At 39.8% G+C, this 27,627-nt stretch overlaps 1 protein-coding gene across 1 annotated transcript in view; it reads right to left on the reverse strand.

Moving 5' to 3' along the window:
* The window catches only part of amot (angiomotin), a 55,592-nt gene that overhangs the window by 27,345 nt on the left and 620 nt on the right, over positions 1–27,627 (reverse strand). Inside the window, exons 2-5 of the mRNA XM_055148676.1 lie at positions 11,512–11,585; positions 8,923–8,983; positions 6,258–6,479; positions 3,945–4,701 (exon numbers count right to left, since the gene is read on the reverse strand). Coding sequence (XP_055004651.1) covers positions 3,945–4,701; positions 6,258–6,479; positions 8,923–8,983; positions 11,512–11,523 — 1,052 coding nt within the window. The 5' untranslated portion in view covers positions 11,524–11,585. The remainder of the gene's footprint in view (positions 1–3,944; positions 4,702–6,257; positions 6,480–8,922; positions 8,984–11,511; positions 11,586–27,627) is intronic.

A 27,627-nucleotide genomic window follows, 5' to 3' on the forward strand; every position in this document is an offset into this window, starting at 1 on the left:
TTTAGTCCCATTTTAGTCCTAGTTTAGTCCCATTTTAGTCCTGTTTTAGTCCCATTTTAGTCCCGTTTTAGTCCTAGTTTAGTCCCATTTTAGTACTGTTTTAGTCCTAGTTTAGTCCCATTTTAGTCTAATTTTAGTCCTGTTTTAGTCCCGCTTTAGTCCTAGTTTAGTCCTGTTTTAGTCCCGTTTTAGTCCTAGTTTAGTCCTGTTTTAGTCCCGTTTTAGTCCTAGTTTAGTCCTAGTTTAGTCCGCTTTAGTCCTATTTTAGTCCCATTTTAGTCCCGTTTTAGTCCTAGTTTAGTCCCATTTTAGTCCTGTTTTAGTCCCATTTTAGTCCTGTTTTAGTCCCATTTTAGTCCCGTTTTAGTCCTAGTTTAGTCCCATTTTAGTACTGTTTTAGTCCTAGTTTAGTCCCATTTTAGTCTAATTTTAGTCCTGTTTTAGTCCCGCTTTAGTCCTAGTTTAGTCCCATTTTAGTCCTGTTTTAGTCCTAGTTTAGTCCCATTTTAGTCCCGTTTTAGTCTTATTTTAGTCCCGTTTTAGTCCCATTTTAGTCCTAGTTTAGTCCCGCTTTAGTCCTAGTTTAGTCCCATTTTAGTCCTGTTTTAGTCTGATTTTATTCCTAGTTTAGTCCCGTTTTAGTACCATTTTAGTCCCGTTTTAATCCTGTTTTAGTCCTAGTTTTGTCCCGTTTTAGTCCTAGTTTAGTCCCATTTTAGTCCTAGTTTAGTCCCATTTTAGTCCTGTTTTAGTCCCATTTTAGTCCCGTTTTAGTCCTAGTTTAGTCCCATTTTAGTACTGTTTTAGTCCTAGTTTAGTCCCATTTTAGTCTAATTTTAGTCCTGTTTTAGTCCCGCTTTAGTCCTAGTTTAGTCCTGTTTTAGTCCCGCTTTAGTCCTAGTTTAGTCCTGTTTTAGTCCCGCTTTAGTCCTAGTTTAGTCCTGTTTTAGTCCCGCTTTAGTCCTAGTTTAGTCCTGTTTTAGTCCCATTTTAGTCCTAGTTTAGTCCCATTTTAGTCCTGTTTTAGTCCTAGTTTAGTCCTAGTTTAGTCCCATTTTAGTCCCGTTTTAGTCTTATTTTAGTCCCATTTTAGTCCCATTTTAGTCCTAGTTTAGTCCCGCTTTAGTCCTAGTTTAGTCCCATTTTAGTCCTGTTTTAGTCTGATTTTATTCCTAGTTTAGTCCCGTTTTAGTACCATTTTAGTCCCGTTTTAGTCCTGTTTTAGTCCTAGTTTAGTCCCATTTTAGTCCTAGTTTAGTCCCATTTTAGTCCTAGTTTAGTCCCATTTTAGTCCCGTTTTAGTCTCATTTTAGTCCTAGTTTAGTCCCATTTTAGTCCTGTTTTAGTCCTAGTTTAGTCCCATTTTAGTCCCGTTTTAGTCCTGTTTTACTCTCATTTGAGTAACTTTATTTTTAGTTTGTTTACATCTCCAAACCTCTAAACGCTCTGTTCCACCTTGTGATGTCATGAAGTGGTAATTTTCAAGTGAACAGCTCCTTTAACCTTTTACTTCAGTCGAGTTTGGCAAGTCCAGAAATGCTGAAATGATCCAAATGATTCTAGTGAAGGTGTGTGGAGTTTACAAACACAATGGAGCACTTCCTGTATCACCGCATGACACGACGAGGTGGGACAGAGTGTTTTCCGTTTGAGAGAAGAACTCCGCCTAAATGTGCAGGGTTTGTGTGTTTGCAGAGTTTTTTTCACGACGGTCCAAAGTGCCGCGTTTAGTCCTGTTTTAGCCTCGGTTTAGTCCTGGTTTAGTCCTGGTTTAGTCCTGGTTTAGCAGCTTCATAAATCTGCCCCATCACTAAATCTTCAACCAACAAGGTCCACAAAGTCCCACTGTAGTCCCATTTTAGGCCTAGTTTAGTCCTGTTTTAGTCCTAGTTTAGTCCTGATTTAGTCCTAGTTTAATCCTGATTTAGTCCTGGTTTAGTCCTGGTTTTGTCCTGGTTTAGTCCTAGTTTAGTCCTGGTTTAGTCCTGGTTTAGTCCTGGTTTAGTCCTGGTTTAGTCCTGGTTTAGTCCTGTTTTAATCCTGGTTTAGTCCTGGTTTAGTCCTGGTTTAGTCCTGGTTTAGTCCTAGTTTAGTCCTGGTTTAGTCCTGGTTTAGTCCTGTTTTAATCCTGGTTTTGTCCTGGTTTAGTCCTGTTTTAATCCTGGTTTTGTCCTGGTTTAGTCCTGGTTTTGTCCTAGTTTAGTCCTGGTTTAGTCCTGGTTTTTGTCCTGGTTTAGTCCTAGTTTAGTCCTGGTTTTGTCCTGGTTTAGTCCTGGTTTAGTCCTGGTTTAGTCCTGGTTTAGTCCTAGTTTAGTCCTAGTTTAGTTCTAGTTTAGTCCTGGTTTAGTCCTAGATTTGTCCTGTGAAGTGATGATGTATTTTTGACAGTCGAGTCGCGTCTGTGATTTCATAATCGTAAATTTTCATTTCGTGATTATAACTTTCATTGTAATTTTTTTTTATTTTTTATATTAAATACATGCAACAGATTTTACGTATGACTGGACTCAATCGAGAGTTTACGAATATTTATTTTACGCTTAACTACAGACAAATACACACGCGAATATTTCTGAAATCTTCCATAGTCCATATCGCCTCTCCACAGATCTGAGCTGTAACCCGGCCCCTCTCCCAGACCAGCATCATCCCTGAACTCGAGTCGTCCCAGAAAAGCCTGTATCTCTCTGATCTAAATGGGCCGGGCGTGAGGATCATGGGAGCTTCTCTGAAAGAACTCTTTGTGTAGAAAAACAACTCCGACATTTCTCACATTTTACGCCGAATCGAGACCAGATCGACTTTGAAGAGATGAAACGGGCGAAGCTAAACCTCGCTCCCGGCTCATTCTTCAAGCCTCGTTTAAGAACATCGGACGATTCTGTTGTTGGATAATGTTTCCAGGAGGGATGAGAAAATATTGGTTTTAAACGATCATCAGAAGCTCGAGGAGGCATTGTGTAACTTTTCAAATGTGTTTCTGTGCAGAGATGTTTTTGCTTTGACTTTGACTTGTCCTAGTTTATACAAGTTACACATCCTTACCCATCGAGGGTCGTTTAGCCCTGTTTTAGTCCTGGTTTAGTCCTGGTTTAGTCCTGGTTTAGTCCTGGTTTAGTCCTGGTTTAGTCCTGGTTTAGTCCTGGTTTAATCCTGGTTTCGTCCTTTTGGTTTAGTCCTGTTTTAGTCCTGTTTTAGTCCTGGTTTAGTCCTGGTTTAGTCCTGGTTTAGTCCTGGTTTAGTCCTGGTTTAATCCTGGTTTCGTCCTTTTGGTTTAGTCCTGTTTTAGTCCTGTTTTAGTCCTGGTTTAGTCCTGGTTTAGTCCTGTTTTAGTCCTGTTTTAGTCCTGGCTTAGTCCTATTTTAGTCCTGGTTTACTAATAGTTTAGTCCTGGTTTAGTCCTTTTGGTTTAGTCCTAGTTTAGTCCTGGTTCAGTCCTGTTTTAGTCCTGTTTTATTCCTGGTTTAGTCCTGGTTTAGTCCTGGTTTAGTCCTAGTTTAGTCCTAGTTTAGTCCTGTTTAGTCCTGTTTTATTCTTGTTTTAGCCCTAGTTTAGTCCTTTTGGTTTAGTCCTTTTGGTTTAGTCCTGGTTTAGTCCTGGTTTAGTCCTGGTTTAGTCCTGGTTTAGTCCTGGTTTAGTCGTTCTGAAGTTGTGGGAGCTTGCAGCATCAGACAAACACTAAATCAGCAACAAAAATAACTCAAATACAAACCAGTGTGGACAGGGACTAATTTTGTTTACAGGCTAGAGTGTCATTAGTCTGCCGACCTACTGTCTTTAAATATGACGTAAAGAGATAAAATATCATTAAATATAGTCTAGATAAACCCAACTTAAAATCCAATAAAGTAAATGTTTCTTCAGGTACATTTTCTCCGTAGCTCATGTATTTCCTGGTAATACGTCGTACGGTAAAACATGATGATCATGTCTGAATCCCTCACCTGAAGGAGCCGTACTCGGGCGGGGGCTGGTACCGCACGTGGGGCATCTCTCTGGAGTGCTCCCTGGGCCTCTGCTCGGGGTAGAAGTGCCCCCCAGGATCCTGCTGCTTGCTGGGCGACCCCATCCCTTTGAAGGGGTAATCGGGCGGCGGTCCTCTGTGCGGGGGCTTGTAGTACTCCCCCGGGCCAGGAGGGGGCAGCTGCGGGGACAGAGGTGCGCTGGTGACGGGGGCGTGCGCTTTCACGCCGCTCGTCGCCAGTGACAGCTGCATGAGGCGCTCGCTGAGAGACCGCACGTGGCCCTGCTTCAGGTCCTTCAGCCCGTCGTCTTGGTGGACTTTCCCGGCGGCGCTGACCCTCTGCACCGTCGGCCGCCCCTCGGTTCGCACTTTAGCGTTCGTTACCGCGGTTACGTAAAAGGCCGCGCCCACCGATGCGGGTAGAGGAGCATTCTGGGAGTTGTTGTTCTGGTTCTGCTGCTGCGGGGGGGGCGGGGGGCCGTGTCCGCGGAAGTACTGCGACTGCACTTTGGCCTCCTCATAGGTGGGCAGGTCCTCGGGGTTCAGGGCGGGGTTTGGGTTTCCGCCGCCGCCGCTCAGGTTGTTGCCGCAGCCGCCGCTGCTGCCCCCGCCCCCCGTGACCCTGGTGCCGCCCAGTTTCTCCAGGGCGGAGTCTGCCTGCAGCTCCTGTCCCTGGGGCTCCTGTCGGGCGATGTGGGGGCTCATGGAGTGGTCGTCAGGGGCAACCGGACCTGCACCTGCCAAAGAGGAAGGTGATGAAGACATAACACTGGACTGGCCCGAGTAGAAAAACATTTCTGTTCATTTCTATGTGCACATTTTAGGTTTAAGATTTGTGGATTTCTTTCTGTTTATTTATTTATGAAAATACAACCTCAGCAATACTTGACCTGCACCTTTGGCACTTGTTTTTGTTTTTCTATATATTGCAGAAAATTGACTCTCGTGAGATTTTAGTCATGTTGTATTGTTGTTCCCTGCTCAAAAACAGACCTGGAGTTGTGTTTTGTGTTTGAGTAACTCTTTATTATTAGTCTGTCCACATCTATCCACGCTCTGTTCCACCTTGTGATGTCATGAAGCTGTAGTTTTCAAGTTAACAGCTCTTCAGTAGAGTTCAGTAGAAAATGGCGATTCCAAGGCTGAAATTATCCAAATAATTCTTGGATGGTGATTTTAATGTCTTTCTTCTGTAATGCAGTTTAAGACTAGACTAAAAACTCCCCTCTTCTCCCCGGCATTCAGTAGTAGCTAGTCGTATATATATTATATACATATATGTTTTATCTGTTCTTGTTAACTTTTATGATCTAAATAGATATAAATAAACTTGAACTGAATTTCTTAAGACACACACTGCCACACACTACAGGACTTTTTGGTCTTAAATGATTTTTAAATGTGTGACAAAAAGCACACACCACAGACACGAGGAGAATCTGATGAGATTTAAAATCTCCAATCTCAAATACTGCAGTGGGATCTGTCTGAGAATCACAGGATATACAAGTGTGAGCACAAATGTGTCAGCTGTTTCTGTTCCTGTCTGAAGTAAAACCAGTCGCTCTGAGACTCTTAAGTGTTCAAAGATCAGACTCTGCACTTCTAGTCTAGACACAAGTCAAAACTGTGTTATTATTATTTGTAAAATGTGGTGCAAAACTTCAGATACAGGATTTTTAAAGCATAAAAGAGGAGATAAAGTCCACAGGAAGTAGAGTCACTGTGGCGAATCTGCAGCTTCACCTCGATCCGTGCGCTGTGTGGATGTAAACAGACACACGTGAGGAACTACTCCGGCCTTTTTACTTTAAAAGAACGACTCAAACTGGATTCACAGTGCCGTTTTTGTGGATCGGGGTCATTATTTGTGGACAACAATTTCTCTAGATAATGTGGATGAGACGCTGCAGTTTAAATTTACAACTTTACGAGAAGTGAGGAATAAAATCTTCTCATTGTTTTCACTATTTCCAGAGTTTGTATCTTGTGTCTCTGTGTCCTGACGCTCTGTTTTTCGGGCTGTTATCGTAGAGTTGCTGATGTTTGCTGGTTTCGATCTGGCACTGACATCGTAAACGAAAACAAAAAGTCCGGTCACGCCTCCCTGAACTTAATGAGAAGCAAATCGCAGCCAAAATCAAGTAAATTCTCTTGTAGTGTGGCGATTTTATTCTGTAAAACACTTTGAATTACTTTATGTTCTAATTGTGCTTTACAAAAACAATACATAAATAAACTTGCCTCGCTTTGGAAGATATTGGCATAAATCTGAACTTTCCTCGCCCCTCACCTTGTTGCTGCTGCTGCTGCTGTTGCTGCTGTTGTTGTTGCTGCTGCTGCTGCTGGAGGACGTAGTTGCGGTTCATCTGTTCCTGCAGGAGGCGCTGTAGCACGGTGCTGCCCCCGGAGCCCACGCTCGCGCTGCTGCTCTGCGCTTCTTCCGCCGCCCTCATCTCTGCCTCGCGCTGGCTCCTCTCGTGGAAAGACAAGCTCCGGCCCCGATCTACCGCCCCTGAACCGAAACCAAAACCAAAAGCCAAATATTTAGAGACGATGTAGGGAAAAAAACAAAAAAAGCGGCATAACTGACAGTGCCCTCCAGGATGATTGAAAAATATTAGAGTTGCATTGTGTAACTTTTCTGGTACAGGGTCCATCAAATGCTTTTTTCCATTTCTCTGGAATGTTCCACAGTATGGCTTTAATCCTTTCTATCTTCATGGAGATCGAACCACACCAAGTTACAGGTCAGATCTGTGGAGAGGCAACCACGCTCACAGTCAGAACGTCTGTTTTTCGAGGTTTTTTTGAGCAATAAAATCACCTGTAATTGAATAAATGTAAAGTGGAGCTGTTTAAAGTCACACTGCAGAACATTCCAGGCAAAGCAATGACATGACAACCTTTAACGGTGGGACGCGATTCAATTTCCAAAAGATGAGACGAGATGCGAGACTGGATCCACAAGAAGGAGACAAGACGAAATTTTTATATAATTCATCGGATAATTAGCCTGATTCATCAGCCGGTTTCACTTCGTAGAAACTGTCTGAACTCGCAGCATTATGATTTGTTTGCTCGACGGTTGGCGGGTACTTTATTACTTAACGAATCGCTGCTGTTTGGTCGTGACGTATGTAATGCGCCGCTAACGGGACAAACTGGTATATTAAGCTCTTCCCAAATTCCGTCTTTCCCCTTGATAAAATTCATCAAACATTCTCTTTGTTCCGGCTTTAAATCCTCGATCTCGGGAATCGTTGACAACACTGAAATATATGTCTCTTCGCTGATTGGCTGGTGCCTGAACTCGCACTTATGGGGTTTTTGTGAACCGTCTAGTGTATTCTGATTCCTGATCTAGTCGCTGGAGACAAATTAAATTGAGCGGAAGAACTGGTGGCCTGGCCTGGCAACCGGATTATAAGGCACATTGTTGATTTTTGAGAACATTAAGGGATTTTAAGTGCGCCTAAGTCCGAAAAATACAGTATTTTTTATTGGACTGTACGGAATCAATTTGAAATATCGTATTGAATAGAAAGTGCACATTACATCGGGTATGTATTGTATTGGCAACTTCTTAACGATACCCAGCCCTAGAAATCTCCCACTACTACAGAAATAAAGTACCCCCAAATTAAATTATAGTTTCATTTATATTATATTGAACGATAAGTACGTAGAGTAAATATCGTGACAAGCCAAGTCCGAGGATTTTCAAGACTCAAAATGGAGAAACATTTTGTAAAAACACAGTAAGTAACGTTTAAAATTTGACTTTTTCCTCAACTAAAATTGTGGATATTAGCGGAGGGCACTGTCATCGAACCGTCAACAGCCACAATGCATGATGGGAAAGCAAAAAAATAAAATAAAATAAAATCACCAGATCACCAAAGCATTCACCAAAAACAGAATCGCACCACGTTGACCAGACCGTGAAAATGACAAAATTACATGCTTGGATAAGTTTTCCACCATTACACAAAAAACAAACAAACAAACAAACAAACATTAAAACGAATCAGCTGCAGCTTTTCCCAAGAAATTTGCAAAAATATTCAGGAAAAAAAAAAGGCAGGTGGAGCTCAAGGTCGTCAAAGATAAAACCGGTTTAGATCATCAATCCATGTGTCGTTCGTTCATTTGTTTTTCAAAATAAAACCAAAAATAAGAAAATAAAAAAACAACTATTTTTTTCATTATTAGTCTCCAAAACCAAAATGAAAAAACAGATAATGATTTGTTTTTTTCAGTTTTCAATTTTGTGTTTAAATGAAAAATGGAAAAAATTGATAACAAACTAAACCAGGACTAAACCAGGACTAAACCAGGACTGAACCAGGACTGAACCAGGACTGAACCAGGACTGAACCAGGACTGATCCAGGACTGATCCAGGACTGATCCAGGTCCAGGACCAGACAGGAACCAGACTAGGATTGAACTAGGACTGAACCAGGACTAAAACAGGTCCGGGACCAGATGGGAACCAGACGGGAACCAGACCGGGACTGGGACCAGGACTCAGACCAGGACTGAGACCGGGACCAGACCAGGACTGAGACCGGGACCAGACCAGGACTGAGACCGGAACTGAGTCCGGGACTGAGACCGGGACCAGACAGGGACTGAGACCTGGACCAGACCAGGACTGAAAACGGTTTAGTCCTGGTTCAGTCCTGGTTTAGTCCTGGTTCAGTCCTGGTTTAGTCCTGGTTCAGTCCTGCGACACAGTTTAAGTCACGTAAATGGGAAGTGGTCGTTATCCGGTTTTTTCCATTTTGCATTTAAACACAAAATCGACAACTGAAAAAACGAATCATTATCTGTTTTTTCATTTTGTTTTTGGAGACAAATGAACAAAATTGTAGTTTTTTTCATTAAAATCCACATTCATTTGAACATCTTTGACCACCTTGGAGCAGTTTGGACAGAAAAACACTTGTTTACATCTCGCGCTTTCTGTGATCCTTCTCATTCTCAGTGAAGACGAGGCTTTTTTCCGAAACATCTGTTGGAGCAAAAGTCAAAGTGAGTTTCTCCTTTGGGCTCAAATTATTTATGATTTAAAAAGGCTCCACACTTCACACAACAAACACGTAAAGAACTGAAGAAAGTAGGTTCACAAGAGCTCGGTAAGATACTAATACACTAAGATAATAATTAGCTGATTAGGGTGTGACTCCGTGAAAATCAAGTAAAAAAAAAAAAAAAAAAAGTCTATATATGTCAGATAAATTGTTTCATTAGATTTTGAATTTTAAAAGCCACCTTGATTTTTATAACTCAACAAAACATTATTTACGTGTACATTCTCAAAGTGAAAATTATTAAAATTCAGCACAAATATTTTCAAGCGATCAAATTCAAAAGTCAAAATTCAGAGTGTAAAACTTGCAGAGAAAAAATATGCAGCACAGAACCAAAATGTTGAGGCAGAAGCAATGGATACAAAGTGACACCTGATCGATTGCTTCTGCCTTGGCATCTTTGCTGCAAATTTTACACTCTGAATTTTACACTCCGGATTAAACTCGCTGGATTTAACAGTCTGAATTTAACACTCTGAATTTAATACTCTGAATTTAACACTTTTAATTGAACACTCGGAATTTAACATTTTAATTTAACATTCTTAATTTAATACTTTTAATTTAACACTCTGAATTTAACACTTTTAACACTCTAAGTTAATACTTTTAATTTAACACTTTTAATTTAATACTTTTAATTTAACAATTTAACATCCTGAATTCAACACTTTTAATGTAACACTCTGAACTTTACACTTAATTTAACACTTTAAAAGTAACTCTTAATTTAACACTCTTAATTTAACACTTTTAATTTAACACTGTATTTGAGGACTTGAAAATACATGTGCTGAATTAATATTTAAAAGGTGAAATACTTACATATTGAAAAGTACACTTAAAATTTCACCGACTAAAATTCATTAAAAAAAATAATTCAAATGTCTTTTTTTAGAGTAAAAAAAATCTAATGTTAGAAATTCAGCGGGATTTAAAACTCAAAATCTGAACAACAAAATGATCTTCCGTATCTATGTAACACATGGTTTTGACTTTCTGAAGTTAGTGACAAAAAATATAAAAACTTTTTCATGATATTGTATTTTTTTGAGATGGACTCGTAGATGATGGACATTGGCACAGTGTTCCAAACAGGAAATGATCATGGACACGCTTCCGGGTCCACTGACTCTGGCTCAGTCGCTCCTGTCTCTGTAACTGTGGCTCAGACTCTCATACACTCATATTCCACTGAGTCGTGTCCTTTAGACATAAGATGAACTGCATCAGCGCACAACGAAAGAGCTGTTTTTTTGAGCCTTAGTTTATGCAAATGAATCATGTGGTTTTAAGTTTTGTTTCTGTAAAACGTAAACAAATATGCGCAGAGCTGTGTGGATAGGGAATGCTTACGGACATAGAAACGACGTGTCCGGATGCAGATCGTTTCCAATATGGTGATTCATTTCAGTGTAAACGTAGTCTAAATGTGGAGATGGTAAAATAAACTTTGGACTGACACAGCTATGCCCAGTCTAAGGCTACATTCAGACTGCAGCCTGAAGTGACCCAAATCCTATATTTTGGCCCCTATGTTCCTGTATCTGATCTTTTAATGACACTTGGATATGTGCTCCTGAAACTGATACATATCTGATCTTCTGACATGTGACTTCAGTGTGAAAGGTCAAAGTGCATTCATCCACCTACATGTTATCAACAAGACACAAATGTCACTATTCTGCACTGAAGTAGGAGAAATTTGTTAATGAACTGAAGTGAAGCACATCACCACTCTTGGCTCCGTCTCCACATCCACACGTTCCTTTCAACGTTCTGTCCCACAAAACACCACGACCAAAAACCTCGTCCTTCTCCTTCTCAATCTCCTCCTTAAAACAAGTAAGTTGTTCATGTTCTGGCTCCGGTACGAGAGGAACTTTAAAATCTCCAGGTGCTCGATGCTCACGTCCATGTTTGGACAACTTCTGTAAACACAGAGACGCTCGCTGCGGTTGACGTCGTCGTGTCTCCAGTGTCACATGTGGGACACTTTCGGGCCGTTTAATGTTCACACTGGAGTCACATACAAGTCACATTTAACTGGAAATGTGAACGACCTCACAAAAACATTGGATTTCACAAAAAAATCTGAATTTAGTGTTAAGCCCTGCAGTCTGAACGTAGCCTAATTACGTCGATTTGTCCAACCAGGATTTCTGCTGAGCCCATATTTGGAAGATAATATCCGATCCAGCAAACTTTTCATCCAATACCAGTATCGTAGTGTTCCTAATATGAACATTTTAAGCCCAAAATGACGAGCCTGACAGCAGCAGTTCCAGAGAGAGGGGCGACGGTTTTTCGTTGTAAAGTGAATTTGGAGCCGATGGAGCCGGAAGCGCGGCCGTGTCCACTTCCTGTTTGGGTTCGCTCTGTCCATTTATATAAACAGTCCTGACACAATCGTTTTCTTTGAACGTGTTTTTTTTCCCGTGGGACGTACTTCCACTGCCATCGTGAGCCGCTCCACTCCTCAGCGCTCGTCACGACTCTGACTCGGAGACAAAGGGGGAGGAGCTGTGGTCACAACAACACACACACAGACACAGACACACACACACACAAACACACACACACACACACACACACACACACAGACACACACACACACAGACACACACACACACACACACACACAGACACACACAGAGATAAATACAGAGTTTGGGCTCCAGAGCTCAGGACTCATGAAAATATATCACACATACAAACTGCAAAAAACATCTATACATGTTAAAAATATGAGTGTCATTCGTTCATTTGTTTTTCAAAATAAAACCAAAAATAAGAAAACAAAAAAATAACAATTCTCTTCATTATTTGTCTCCAAAACCAAAAGGAAAAAACAGATAATGAATCATTTTTTTCAGTTTTGTGTTTAAATGAAAAATGGAAAAAACGGATAACGGACTGAACCAGGACTGAACCAGGTCCGACCAGACCGGAACCAGACCAGGACTGAGACCACGACTGAGACCAAAACTGAGACCAGGACTAAGACCAGGACTGAGACCAGGACTGAGACTAGGACTGAAAACGGTTCAGTCCTGGTTCAGTCCTGGTTCAGTCCTGGTTCAGTCCTGGTTCAGTCCTGGTTCAGTCCGGCATTGCAGTTTAACGGAAAACAGTCGTTATCGTTTTTTTTTTTTTCATTTTTTATTTAAACACAAAATCAAAAACTGAAAAAACAAATCAACAAATAACACACAGATTGTTAAAATTACTTAAAGTTTTTATTATTTATTATTATGAAAGTTCAAAATATCGTTATAAAGACTCAGCAGCCTTGGAATCGATCAAACTCCCTACGGTTCTAGTGTAACCGAGTCGCCGGGGCAACTGGGATTACTGCTCGTTTCTATGGATACGTCCTTGCTCTGCGTGGAATGTTCCACAGTGTGACTTTAAACAGCTCTAACTTTACATTTATGCACTTCTGATCTGATCTGAGCTGTAACTTGGTTTAAACATCAAACTGTGGAACATTCCGGACAAAAGCAGTAACATCTAAACGGACGGAGCCTCCGCCAGAAAAGTTACACAGTGCAGCTTTAACAGAACGCACGACTGATAAACCGCACGAAGCGAGAGGTGGAACATTCCGGACAAAGCAGTAATATTTCTCCCCCACCAGAAAAACTCTACAGGAGTCGAGTTTAAAAAAAATAAAGACCCAAAACTCTCAAAAACACTCTTTTCTGGTGTTATTGCTTTGTCTGGAATGTTTCACAGTGTGGTATTAAACCTTTCTCTCTTCACGGACCACACCAGGCCAAGTTATAGGTCAGATCTGTGGAGAGGCGACCCCGCTCACGGTCAGAATGTTTGTTTTTCCAGGTATTTTTGAGCGATAAAACCAAATGTAATTGAATAAATGTAAAGAAGAACTGTTTAATGTCGTAACTGGTCTTAGTCTAGTCGTGTTTCAGACCTGGTTTAGACCTGGTTTTAGCACTCGGTTTAGTCCTGGTTTTAGTGCTGGTTTTAGACCTAGTTGAGACCTAATTTAGTCCTGTTTTAGTCCTGTTTTAGTATGGGTTTAGTCCTGGTTTAGTCCTGTTTTAGTACGGGTTTAATGGGGGTTTAGACCTGGTTTAGTCCTGGTTTTAGACCTGGTTTTAGACCTAATTTAGTCCTGGTTTTAGCGCTAATTTTAGTTCTGGTTTAGTGCTGGTTTAGTCTTGGTTTAGTCCTGTTTTAGTCTGGGTTTAGTCCTGTTTTAGTCTGGGTTTAGTCCTGTTTTAGTCCGGGTTTAGTCCTGTTTTAGTCCGGGTTTAGTCCTGTTTTAGTCCGGGTTTAGTCCTGGTTTTAGACCTGATTTAGACCTGATATATATTCCTGTTTTAGACCTGTTTTAGACCTGTTTTAGACCTGTTTTAGACCTGGTTTAGACCTGGTTTAGACCTGGTTTAGACCTGGTTTAGTGTTGGTTTTAGACCTGATTTAGACCTGATTTAGTCCTGATTTAGTCCTGTTTTAGTCCTGTTTTAGTCCTGTTTTGTCACTGCAAAGTATCCATAACCAGGTCCATGTGCTCTTCTGAATTTTTGTCCTTCGAATGTGATTTTTTTTCAGTATCGACACCTGAGAAAATAAGGATCTAGTTCAAATATCGATTAGGATCTGATTTTCGATACTTTTGGCAATGTTTATATATAATGTACGTATATTTGCAAATATAAAAGAACCGTAATTTCCTCCAAAAAAACCCAAAAACAACAAAAAGTATTGTGAGTCTGCATAAAAACGTCTCGCCCTGTCGCTGAGATGTGCACAAACACGTCCTGAACTCTGATTCTGAGGCTTTTGTCAGTTCAGATTTCACTCTTTTTGTTGATTCTCCTGGATGATTTTAAAATGTGAACTTCTAAACCAGGTCTAAACCAGGTCCAAACCAGGTCTAAACCAGGACTAAAACCAGGTCCAAACCAGGTCTAAACCAGGTCCAAACCAGGACTAAACCAGGACTAAAACCAGGTCCAAACCAGGTCTAAACCAGGTCTAAACCAGGTCCAAACCAGGTCTAAACCAGGTCTAAACCAGGTCTAAACCAGGTCTAAACCAGGTCTAAACCAGGTCTAAACCAGGAAAACCAGGTCCAAACCAGGTCTAAACCAGGTCCAAACCAGGTCTAAACCAGGTCTAAACCAGGTCTAAACCAGGTCTAAAACCAGGACTAAAACCAGGACTAAAACCAGGTCTAAACCAGGACTAAACCAGGTCTAAACCAGGACTAAAACCAGGTCTAAACCAGGTCTAAACCAGGACTAAAACCAGGTCTAAACCAGGTCTAAACCAGGACTAAAACCAGGTCTAAAACCAGGTCTAAAACCAGGTCTAAAACCAGGTCTAAAACCAGGACTAAAACCAGGTCTAAAACCAGGTCTAAAACCTGGTCTAAAACCAGGTCTAAACCAGGTCTAAAACCAGGTCTAAACCAGGTCTAAACCAGGTCTAAACCACGACTAAACCAGGACTAAACCAAGACTAAACCAAGACTAAACCAGGTCTAAACCAGGACTAAATCAACACTGAACCAAGTCTAAACCAGGACTAAAACCAGGTCTACAACCAGGACTAAAACCAGGACTAAACCAGGTCTAAACTAGGACTAAACTTTGAACAGAAAATCATTATTAAAACATCATTCTCAACTCTAAATCTCAATCACAGTCCTGTCAGAAAACTTAAAGTTTTTTTAAAATCACACAAAACTGACTCTTGTGAGTTTTAAACCGAGTTATAATCTTATTTCCTCGTCAAAAACAGACCTGGACTTGTGTTTTGTTTCACTCACATATTTGAAAAACTCTTTTACTATTAGCTTCTTCTTCTTCTCCAAAGCTCAAAATATCAACTTGTGATGGCATGAAGTGGTAGTTTTCAGTTTACAGTACAGATTGTTCAGTAGAAATTGACAAAGTGAATATTTAGGTCAATTAAAATGTCTTAAATTAAAAACATTTTACTTTATTTGAGTTGAATCAACTTAAGTAAAATTATCCACCAATGTGATGAATAAGTGTTTTTCTTAAATCAAGCAACATTAGATTTTGTTTCTTATTTGAAATGCAAAAAGTTTGTTTGTTTTTCTTATTCTAAGTGAAGCACGATGTATTTTCATAATTTAAGTACAAAAAGGCTTAAATAATTTTACTTGTCAAATGAAATTTACTCAAATCATGATAAAACTTTCTTAATTCAAGTCATCTAAACTTGGCTAGATTTAGTTTTTTTGCAGGTCAAAACCAGGACTAAACCAGGACTAAAACCAGGTCTAAACCAGCACTAAAACCAGGTCTAAACCAGCACTAAAACCAGGTCTAAACCAGCACTAAAACCAGCATAAAACCAGGTCTAAAGTCAGTCTAAACCACAGCATATATATATTTTTTTAAACCAGGACTAAACTAGGGGTAAAATAGAAATAAATCAGGTTATTTAGTCCTGGTTTAGTCAGAAGTGAACCAAAATTAAACCAGGACTAACATGCAGTAAAACCAGCACTAAAAACCAGTTCTAAACCAGCACTAAAAACCAGGACTAAACCAGGACTAAAGTCAGGCTAAAATATGAATAAACAAAGTCTGTATCAGGACTGAACCAAAACTAAACCAGGACTGAGTCAGGACTAACATGCACTAAAACCAGGAGTAAACCAGGTCTAAACCACCACTGAAACCAGCACTAAAAACAAGGTCAAAACCAGGCCTAAACCTGGACTAAACCAGGACTACAGTAGGGCTAAAATATGAAAAAACAAGGTCTGTATCAGGACTGAACCAAAACTAAACCAGCACTGAGTCAGGACTAACATGCACTAAAACCAGCACTCCAACCAAGTTTAAAACCAGATCTGAAACCAGGTCTGAAACCAGGACTAAATCAGAACTAAACCAAGACGAAACCAGGGCTAAACCAGGGCTAAACCAAGACTAAACCGAGACTAAACCAAGACTAAACCAAGACTAAACCAAGACTAAACCAAGACTAAACCAAGACTAAACCAGGACTAAACCAGGATTGAATCAGGATTAAAATGCACTAAAATGAGATCTAAACCAGGACTAAACTATGACAAAAAACACATCTAAACCAGGACTAAAACCGGGACTAAACTAGCACAAACCCAGGTCTAAACCAGGATTAAACCAGAATTAAACCAGGATTAAACCAGGACTAAACCAAGACGAAACCAGGACTAACATGCAAGTAAAACCAGCAAACTCCATGGAGTTTAAAAACACAGTGGAGCACTCCCTGTACCACCACATGACATCACAAGGTGGAACAGAGAGTTTTCAGTTTGAGAGAAAAACTCAGTGTAAATCTGCAGGTTTGTGCGTTAAACGTGTGAATAAAACAAACAAAAACACAACTCCAGGTCCATTTGTGACGAGGAAACGACATTTTAATTTAGATTTAAATTGTTTTTGGGGAAAAATTGTGAAATATAAAAACAAAATTAAAAAGAATTGTTCAGTTATTACGAAACGAGCAGCTCAAAAAAAGCATTAAACATTACAAAAAAAGTTCAACTAGAACTTTGTCAAGACTTACCCAAGAGGAAATCCAGATCTAAATTATGTCCAAACATGTCACGGATTAAATCTTTAACTGCAGTCCTTTTGGCGTGGATCTAAACCAGGACTAGACCCGGACTAGACCAGGACTAAACCAGAACTAAACCAGAACTGAGTCTGAATCCAGGACTCTGACGTCTCCCACATATTTCAGCAGAAACAGGTTTTAATGACACACCTCTGTCCTGTTCCCCTCAAAGTGGCACTCCCAAATCCAGACTGAACCAGGACTGAACCAGGACTGAACCAGGACTGAACCAGGACTGAACCAGGACTGAACCAGGACTACACCAGGACTACACCAGGACTACACCAGGACTACACCAGGACTATGCAGAACAAAACAGAACTAAACCAGGACTTACAGGGACAACAGAGGGGCTAGACAAAGAGGAAAAAGGGAATAACCCAGGACTAAAACAGGACTAAATCTCTGACTAACATGCACAAAAACCAGGTCGAAACCAGGACTAAACTTGGGCTAAAATAGGAATAAATTAGGTTTTTAGCCCTGGTTTAGTCAGGACTGAACTAAACCTAAACCAGGACTAAATCAGAACTAAACCAGGACTAACATGCAGTAAAACCAGCACTTAAACCAGGTCTAAAACCAGGTCTAAGCCAGGTCTAAAAAAGGTCTAAACCAGGTCTAAACCAGGTCTAAAACCAGGTCTAAAAAAGGTCTAAACCAGGACTAAAAAAGGTCTAAACCAGGTCTAAAACCAGGTCTAAAACCAGAAGTAAAGTAGGGCTAAAATGTGAAAAAACAAGGTCTCTATCAGGACAGAAATAAAAATTAAACCAGGACTAAAAAGAATTAAAACTGGCACTAAAACCAGGTCTAAACCAGTATTAACCAGGACTAAAGTAAGGCTTTAAAACCAGAACTAAAAATGTAAACAAAAGAAAAAAAAAATGTCTGCATCAGGACAGAACCCAGACTAAACCAGGACTAAATCAGGACTAACATGCACTAAAACCAGGACTGAAAAAAAAAAGACTAAACCAGGACTACAGTAGGGCTAAAATATGAAAAAACAAGGTCTGTATCATGACTGAACCAAAACTAAACCAGGACTGAATCAGGACTTGGCTTTGCTCAGATCTTTCCATGCAAAACTAGGACAAGACCAAAGTCTAAATTGGATTAAAATCTATTCAGAATTTTACAAAGAATTCAGACTAAAACACGTTTCTAAACCAAAGAACAAGAACAAGACAAAAACAACAAAAACAAGGATTAAAACCAGGTCTAAACCAGGTCTAAACCAGGACTAAACCAGGACTAAAAGGTCTAAACCAGGAACTGAAAGGCTAATCCAGGACTAAAATCAGGTCTAAATCAGGTCTAAACCAGGGACTAAACCAGACTAACACCAGGACTAAAAGTCTAAATCAGGAAATCAGGTCTAAACCAGGACTAAACCAGGACTAAACCAGGACTAAACCAGGACTAAACCAGGTCTAAACCAGGAACTGAACCAGGGGCTAATCCAGGACTAAAATCAGGTCTAAATCAGGTCTAAACCAGGGACTAAACCAGCACTAACACCAGGACTAAATCCAAGTCTAAATCAGATCGAAATCAGGACTAAATCAGGTCTAAACCAGGACTAAAACCAGGTCTAAACTAGGACTAAACCAGCACTAAAACCAGTGCTAAACCATGACTAAACCAGGACTAAAGCAGGTCTCAAGCAGGGCTAAAACCAGGACTAAACCAGGGTTAAAAGCTGGTCTAAAAACAGCACCAAAACACTAAAACCAGTACAAAAACCAGGACTAAAATCAGGTTTAAAACCAGCACCAAAACAGGTCTCAACGAGGACTAAAACAGAACTAAAACCACATCTAAACCAGATCTAAATCAGGTCTAAACCAGGATCTAGCCCAGGTCTGTGCAGGACCGGCCCTGGCAGCGTGGGGCAGGTGTGGCTGGAGGCAGGTGCAGTTTTAACGGTCGCTCATTCCTCTCTGGGATTTCCCCGTCACGACTCGGAGCGACAAAACACACGACTCAGCAAAAACTGTTCAACATTTAACAAACAAAACAGGAACTAAACCGGTCCAGAGGTTTAGTCCTGGTTTAGTCCTGGTTTAGACCTGGTTTAATCCTGGTTAAATCCTGGTTTACAACATGAATACACCAGATACAAAAAAGGTTATAGTTCTGGTTTAGTCCTGATTTAGTCCAGTTTTAGACCCTGGTTAAGTCCAGGTCTAGTCCCTGATTTAGTGATTTAAGTAGTCCTTTACTTAGTCCAGTTTCAGTTTTAGGTTTAACTTTAGCCCTGAGTCAGTCATGAATCAGTCAGTCCTGGTTCAGTCCCAGTTTTGTCCAGGTCTAGTCTTTAGTTCAGTCTCAGGTCTATTTTGCCCTATTTCAGTCCTGATTTAGTCCCTGGTCTAGTCCCTGGTTTAGTCCTGATTAAATCCTGGTTTACTCATGGTTTAGTCCTTGTTTAGTCCCTGGTTCAGTCTTGGTCTAGTCCCGGTTGAGTCCTGGTTTGGTCCCTGGTCTAGTCCTGGTCTAATTCTGGTTTAGACCCTGATTTAGTCCAGGTCAAGTCCCCGGTTTAGTCCCCGATTTAGTCCTAGTTTGGCCCTGTTCTAGTCCTGGTCTAGCCCTGGCTTAGACCCCGATTTAGTCCCAGTGATAACCCTGGTTTAGCTCTGGTCTCGCCCCCCGGTCTCGTCCCCCGGTCTCGTCCCCCGGTCTCGTCCCCCGGTCTCGTCCCCCGGTCTCGTCCCCCGGTCTCGTCCCCCGGTCTCGTCCCCCGGTCTCGTCCCCCGGTCTCGTCCCCAGTCTACAGTTCTAATCCTGGTTTAGTCCTGGAACAGTTCTGGACCGGTTCACATCATCAGTTCAGTTTAAGACTTGGACTTCTGGGACCTGGACTTAAATCAAACCCTTTAGTCTCTGAAAACAATTGAACAGCGCAGAAAAAAATAAAAACCCTCATTAAATACAGAAGCAGATTTATGGGAGGACATCTGGTTTAATTTTAATTTTGTTTTGTTCCAGGAAGTGGACCTGAGTCAGATCTGAATCACTCAGGGCCCCTCGGTTCACACGTGCAAATAAACGCCTCTCACCACAACAACTACAAGAACTTCAGAAAAACACAGAATAAAAAATGCTCCAGTCGTGTGCAGGAAACAGTTTCATAATGTTCACACCAAACCAGAGCGAGTCACAGGTCAGATCTGTGGAGAGGCGACGCCACTCACACTCACAATGTTTGTTTTTTCGAGGTGTTTTTCAGCTTTAAACCCACCTGTGACTGAATAAATGTAAAGTACATCTGTTTAAAGTCACATTGCGGGACATTCCAAGAAGAGAAATTACATATCCATAGAAACAAGCACCGGAAAAGTTACACAGTGTAGCTTTAAAATTCCGACAGAGGAGGTAATTAATAGAAAAATGAAACACTTTTTGACTTATAATGAACTTTCCTCATTACAAACAGGCCTGGAGCGGTGTTTTGTTTCATTCACACGTTTAAATCTGCACTCTTTAGTTATTCTGTCAAACAGAAAACACCCTGTTCCACCTTGTGATGTCATGTGGTGATACAGGAAGTGCTCCACTGTGGTTTTAAACTCCACACATCTTCACTAGAATCATCTGAATCATTTCAGATCTGGAATTTGAAATCTCTACTGAACTAAAAATAAAAAAGCAGCTTGAAAACTACAAAACTACCACTTCATGACATCACAAGGTGGACGTGTGGTCTTTAATATGACTTAAAGTTCAGCTCAGTTCTGTGTAATGCAGGACCTTTAATAGACTGTCACAGCAAATTGTTAAAATATTTAAATATCATTTGATTTACGTAGAGCTCCCTCCTGTGGCGGCAAAGATCAAGACATCCACATAAATAAACCAAAGGGTTAGGGTTTGACTCACATTTGACTACATTTCCAGGTTTACAGACAGAGTCCTGGTTTAGTCCTGGTTTAGTCCCGGTTTAGTCCCGGTTTAGTCCCGGTTTAGTCCCGGTTTAGTCACTAGTTTAGTCACTAGTTTAGTCCTGGTTTATTTTTACAGTTGGGACTTTTCCTTGAGGCGTGTTTATGACAAAAGCCGATTGTTTTTCAGAGAAACTGAATCCACACACCGTTAGCATTATCTTAGCATTAGCATAGCGTTAGCATGCTGCCTTCAAACAACTCAAATAATCTGTTTTTATCCGTTTCTACATTCATGTTTTGTCTGTTTTGAACTTTATGAAGCGTCTGAGTGTCAAGAAAAGCGCTAAACTTATAAAAGTGCTTTGATAATATAATAAAAATAATAATAAATGAGAATTGCTTTGTTAAACCACATCTTGTGCTAAGTTCATATGAAACACAAACATTTTATAAACAAACAACAAAACTGTAGCTCTGTAAGAAAATAATTTAGTAAAATAAACCAAAAAAATACTCATGGCGATATATCGACACAGCAGCCCACGATATCGATACTGTATCATCACCTTAAACGATACCATATATTGATATTTTGATATTTTTGCACAACTTTATTTATCCAAAACCAAATTTTGTCCCATTTTTATACAAGAAATGTCCCAGGTGTCCTTATTTTTCACAAATCTGATCCTGCCAACAGTAAAGAGGCATAAATTGTCCCTTGTTTTGGTAAAATACACAAAAGCTGCTTAAAAATGACCAAAACACAAAGAAAATGTGACTATACTGACTCACGTGTTCGTCATGAATGGGCCGAGAGCAAAACGATTCTCCTTCATCACGCACTCGTTTCACAGTTTTATTATTACAAACCACAACAAACCAGGAGAATCTGTGTGTCATTCAGTCATTTGTTTTTTTAAATAAAAACAAAAACAACCATTTTCTTCATTATTTGTCTCCAAAACCAAAATGAAAAAAACAGATACTGAGTCATTTTTCAGTTTTTGATTTTGTGTTTAAATGAAAAAAAGGAAAAAAAACTGATAACGGACTAAACCAGGACTAAACCAGAACTGAACCAGGTCTAAACCAGGTCTAAACCAGGACTAAACCAGGTCTAAACCAGAACTGAACCAGAACTGAACCAGAAATGAACCAGGTCTAAACCAGAACTGAACCAGGTCTAAACCAGGTCTAAACCAGGACTAAACTAGGATTAGCTAGGTCTAAACCAGGACTAAACCAGGACTAAACCAGGACTAAACCAGGACTAAACCAGGACTGATCCAAATCCAGAACCAGACAGAAACCAGACCAGGACTTAGACCAGGACTGAGACCAGGACCAGCTCAGGACTGAGATCGAGATTGAGTCCGGGACCAGTCCGGGACCAGTCCGGGACCAGACCGGGACCAGACCGGGACCAGACCGGGACCAGACCAAGACTGACTGAGACCAAGACTGAGACCAAGACTGAGACCAGGACAAGACCAAGACTGAGACCGGGACCAGACCCAGGACCAGACCCAGGACCAGACCCAGGACCAGACCGGGACTGAGACTGGGACTGAAACCAGAACTGAGGCCAGGACTGAAAATTATTTAGTCCTGGTTTAGTCCTGTTTTAGTCCTGGCTCAGTCCTGTTTTAGTCCTGGTTCAGTCCTGGTTTAGTCCTGGTTCAGTCCTGGTTTAGTCCTGGTTTAGTCCGTTATCTGCTTTTTCCATTTTTCATTTAAACACAAAATCGAAACCTGAAAAAACAAATCATTATGTTGTTTTTTTTTTCATTTTAGTTTTGGAGACAAATAATGAAGAAAACTGTTGTTTTTTTGTCATTTTCTTATTTTTGGTTTTATTTTGAAAAACAAACGAACAGGACATAAGAACATTATAACCTGGTTTAAATCTCACAAGAGTCAGTTTTTTTGTAATACAGGACCTTTAAATTCTACCCAAAGCCACATCAGCAATTTTTTATCTTGGTTCCTAAAATCTCTGGTTTCGGTTTTGGCTTAATATTTATTTACTTTGCTCGGCTTCACAAAGAGAGTCTCAAATATTTTTAGTTTATAGTTTTGTTTTCTTCGCGTATCACGAGTCTTGTCCTCCCCTCACTCTGATCGATCAGGAGTTTCCTCATCGTTTTCTGGAAGCTCCACTTTTGGGTCTGTTCTTGTAAATGAAAAGCATGTGCTGAATTAAGACTTTCAACTTTTACACATTTCCAGCCAACTCCACACGACCCGCAATGTTTTACACGGAAAATTAAAAAGAAAATCGACGTTATGAGCAGAAAACAGCAGATTTTTTACATATGGAAGGACAATGACGATCTGTGTGTGATTCGTTTACTCGTTTTTCAAAATAAAAGCAAAAATAAGAAAAGAAAAAAACTACAATTTTCTTCATTATTTGTCTCCAAAACTAAAATGGAAAAACAGATAATGATTTTTTTTTTTTCAGTTTTTGATTTTGTGTTTAAATTAAAAATGGAAAAAACAGATAACGGACTAAAACAGGACTAAACCAGGACTAAACCAGAACTAAACCAGGACTAAACCAGAACTAAACCAGGACTAAACCAGAACTAAACCAGAACTAAACCAGGACTAAACCAGAACTAAAACAGGACAAAACCAGAACTAAAACAGGACTAAAACAGGACTAAACCAGAACTAAACCAGGACTAAACCAGGACTAAACCAGGACTAAACCAGGACTAAAACAGGACTAAACCAGAACTAAACCAGGACTAAAGCAGGACTAAACCGTTTTCAGTCCTGGTCTGGTCCCAGTCTCAGTTCCGGTCTCGGTCCTGGTCCCGGCCTCGATCCCGGCCTCGGTCCCGGCCTCAATCACAGTCTTGTGCCCGGTCTCAGTCCTGGTCCCAGATTCAGTCCTGCTCTGGCCCCGGTTTTAGTCCTGGTTCAGTCCTAGTTTAGTCCGTTTTCCGTATTTTTCCATTTTTCATTTAAACACAAAATCAAAAACTGAAAAAAAAAACCCAAATCATTATATGTTTTTTTCATTTTCTTATTTTTGATTTTATTTTGAAAAACGACACACAGATTTAAGGACAACAGACAAAACTGACTCTTGAGCTTTTTAAGTCACGTTATAATCTTGTTTCCTCGTCAAAAACCGACCTGGACTTGTGGGTTTTTTTTTTTTTTCATTCACACATTTGAGTATGAGCTGTTTAAAGTCACACTGTGGAACATTCCAGGCAGAGCAATGATGTATGCATAAAAACAAGCAGCTGACGGACGCACAAACAAAAAGTTACGCGAAAATCTCATTCTATTGCCTAAAGAAAGAGTGTTTTTTATCGTCATCAAGTTGAAATTTTAGTATCGTGGCAGAACAAGCATCAAATTTAAATAAAATGACTAAAATTCATTGGATTCTTTGAGCGTGAAGAGGTCAAACCGCGCGCTCGTCCTCCGTCCGCTCTCTGTGCATGTCGTTACTGAGGCTGCTAAACTTTCTAGCATGACTGTGGACCCCGGGGGACCTCCTCACAGCCTGGAAACCCATCCAAAAAAACTCGGGCAGGTCCTTCGCAGAACCAGACCAGAACTAAACCGCAGCCAGGAAAGTCCAAAAAGTGAAGATTTTACGTTAAAAGGCTGTTTTCTGATTGGTTATAATGTCGTTTCTTCATTAAAAACAGACCTGGAGTGTTTTGCTTCATGTTTAACTCACAAACTCTGCAGATTTAGGCTGAGATCTTCTGTCAAAAGCAAAACAAAGAGTGCTCCACTGTGTTTTTAAACTCCACCGAATCATTTGGATGATTTCGGACCCGGAATTTTCCAAACTTTACTGAACTAAAAAGGTAAAAAGAGCCTTGAAAACTACCACTTCATGACATCACAAGGTGGAACAGAGCATTCTGAGCTTTGGAGATGTAAACAGACTAATAATAAAGTGTGAGAATGAAACAAAACACAACTCCAGGTCTGTTTTTGAGAAGCTAACAACAACAAAAAAGTAATATAGGACCTTTAATGTCAACATATTTAATATAATAATTCTGCATTTGAGATTTTAGTCTTATCTTTTCTCACTTTTTATATTATTACCTAACTCTTACTCTTAGAGCTGTGTGCCTTTAAGAAGTTGCCGATACATATCTTGATACAGTACAGTTTTGATTCGATACGATATATTTCAAATCGATTTGATGTGGTGCAATAAAAAATAAAGTCTAAATCATGTCTGTGATACTAAGTCTACGTTCAGACTGCAGGGCTTAACGCTCAATTCAGATTTTTTTGTGAAATCCGACGTTTTTGGGAGGTTGTTCACATTTCCAGTTAAATGTGACTTGTATGTGACTCCAGTGTGAACAGTAAACGGCCCAAAAGTGTCCCACATGTGACACTGGAGACACGACGACGTCAACCACAGCGAGCGTCTCTGTGTTTACAGAAGTTGTCCAAACATGGACGCAAACATGGAGATTTTAAAGTTCCTCTCGTACCAGAGCCAGAACATGAACAACTTACTTGTTTTAAGGAGGAGATTGAGAAGGAGAAGGACGAGGTTTTTGGTCGTGGTGTTTTGTGGGACAGAACGTTGAAAGGAACGTGTGGATGTGGAGACGGAGCCAAGAGTGACAATTTTCGTTTGACGAGAAAAACGTTTGTGTACGTTTGTGTCTTGTTGATAACGTGTAGGTGGATGAATGCGCTTTGACCGTTCACACTGAAGTCACATGTCAAAAGATCAGATATGTATCAGTTTCAGGAGCACAGATCCAAGTGTCCTGGGTCACATTTGAAAAAATATTTCAGACTGTCATTAAAAGATCAGATACAGTTCACATAGGGGCCAAAAAATCTGATTTGGGTCACTTCAGGCTGCAGTCTAAACGTAGTCTAAAAGTCTTTGTTAAACCACGTCTTGTGCAAAGTTCATATGAAACACAAACATTTTAATCAACAAAACAGTGAAAGTGTCTAATGTGTCGCTTAAAAAATGTTCCTTCCACTAAACAAGCAACAAAACTGTAGCGCAGTAAGAAAATAATGAAGTAAAATATACAAAAAAAATACTCTTGGAGATATATCGATACAGCAGCCCATGATATCAATACTGTATCATCACATTAAACAAAACAATATATCGATATTTCAATATTTTTGCACATTCCTACTTACTATTACTTTTTAGGGTTGTCAAAAGTATCAAAAATCAGATACTTAATTGATATTAAAACTAGTATCGAAGTTATAAACTTCTATACTAAATACTAATACTGATACTAGTTTTAGAATCGATTCAGTATCTGATTTTTGATACTTTTGACTTGGTTGGGTATCATTAAGAAGTTGCCGATACGATACATAGGCCACGATACAATACATTTTTCGATACAGTGCACTTTAGATTCAATACAATTCGATACGATATATTTCAAATCGATTCGATACGATTCAGTGAAAAACAAAGGCTAAACTATGGCTTGATTTCGATAGTAAAGACCAGAAGTGTCTCATTTTAAAGGTCTTTTCTAAACAATATTGTAATTTTCAGGTCAAATTTTATTCAGTAATGTGTTTTGTTTCGTTTTTTTCAGTATCAATATCTGCTTAAATGATTGTACAGTTTTGATATTAGTATTAGAATCAATTCAGTATCTGAATTTTGATACTTTTGAAAATCCTAAAAAGTAAAAAATGAGGAGAGATAAGATTAAAACCTCAAATGCAGAATTATAGTATTAAATATGTTGACATTAAAGGTCCTTTATGACGCAAAATTTACTGTTTTTTGAGCTTTAAGTCATGTTTTAATGTTTTAATGTTGTTAAATGCTCAAAAAAAAAAAAAAACGGAGTTGTGTTTTGTTTCTTTATTATTTGTCTGTTTACATCTCCAAAACTCAAAACGCTCTGTTCCACCTTGTGATGTCATGAAGCTGTAGTTCTCAAGCTGCTTTTATCTTTATTTCAGTCGAGATCGACAGTTCCTGGTCTGAAATGATCCAAATGATTCTAGTGAAGTTTAAATCTGGTTTAAACCAGGACTATATCAGGACTAAACCAGGTCCAAACTAAGACTATTTCAGATCTAAACCAGGTTTAAACCAGGACTAAACCAGGTCTAAACTAAGACTGTATCAGATCTAAACCAGGACTAAACCAGGACTAAACCAGGACTAAACCAGGACTAAACAAGGACTAAACCAGGACTAAACCAGGACTAAACCAGGTTTAAACCAGGACTAAACCAGGTCTAAACTAAGACTGTATCAGATCTAAACCAGGACTAAACCAGGACTAAACCAGGACTAAACAAGGACTAAACAAGGACTAAACAAGGACTAAACCAGGACTAAACCAGGTCTAAACCAGGACTAAACCAGGACTAAACCAGGACTAAACAAGGACTAAACAAGGATTAAACAAGGACTAAACCAGGACTAAACCAGGACTAAACCAGACTAAAAGAACTAACCAGGTCTAAACAAGAACTAAACCAGGTCTAAACTTGGACTATATAAGGACTAAACCAGGTCCAAACTAAGACTATATCAGGTCTAAACCAGGTTTAAATTAGGACTATATCTGGTCTAAACCACGACTAGGTGTGTGGAGTTTAAAAACACAACAGAGCACTTCCTGTATGACCGCGTGACATCACAAGGTGGAACAGAGTGTTTTCAGTTCGAGACAAGAACTAAAGCGACTAATAAAAAAAAACAAAAAAAACTAAACACAACATCAGGTTTGTTTTAATGAAGAAACAACATTAAAACAGTAGAAAATGGTGGAATAGAAGCGGTTAAATTCTGGATTTTTTTTTTACAAGTTTAAGTCCAAGTAAATCCTGGTTTAGTTCTGGTATGGTCCAAAAAAACTGTTAGATGAAAATCTGTGAAAAAATGTCTAGTGCCTGGCCCTGGCTGAGTTTCTGTTTATTCCAGTTTCATTCCTGGGGTTAATCTTTGTCATACTTTGGTTTAGTCCAGATCTGAAACTGTCCACGTTTGTTTACAGTAAAGACCTAAACAGTCTCACGATGACTAATCCTTTCTTCCTGCT

The sequence above is a fragment of the Boleophthalmus pectinirostris genome, unplaced genomic scaffold (assembly GCF_026225935.1).
Source record: "Boleophthalmus pectinirostris isolate CB_2022bp ecotype Guang Dong unplaced genomic scaffold, ASM2622593v1 HiC_scaffold_12, whole genome shotgun sequence".
NCBI lineage: Eukaryota > Metazoa > Chordata > Actinopteri > Gobiiformes > Gobiidae > Boleophthalmus > Boleophthalmus pectinirostris.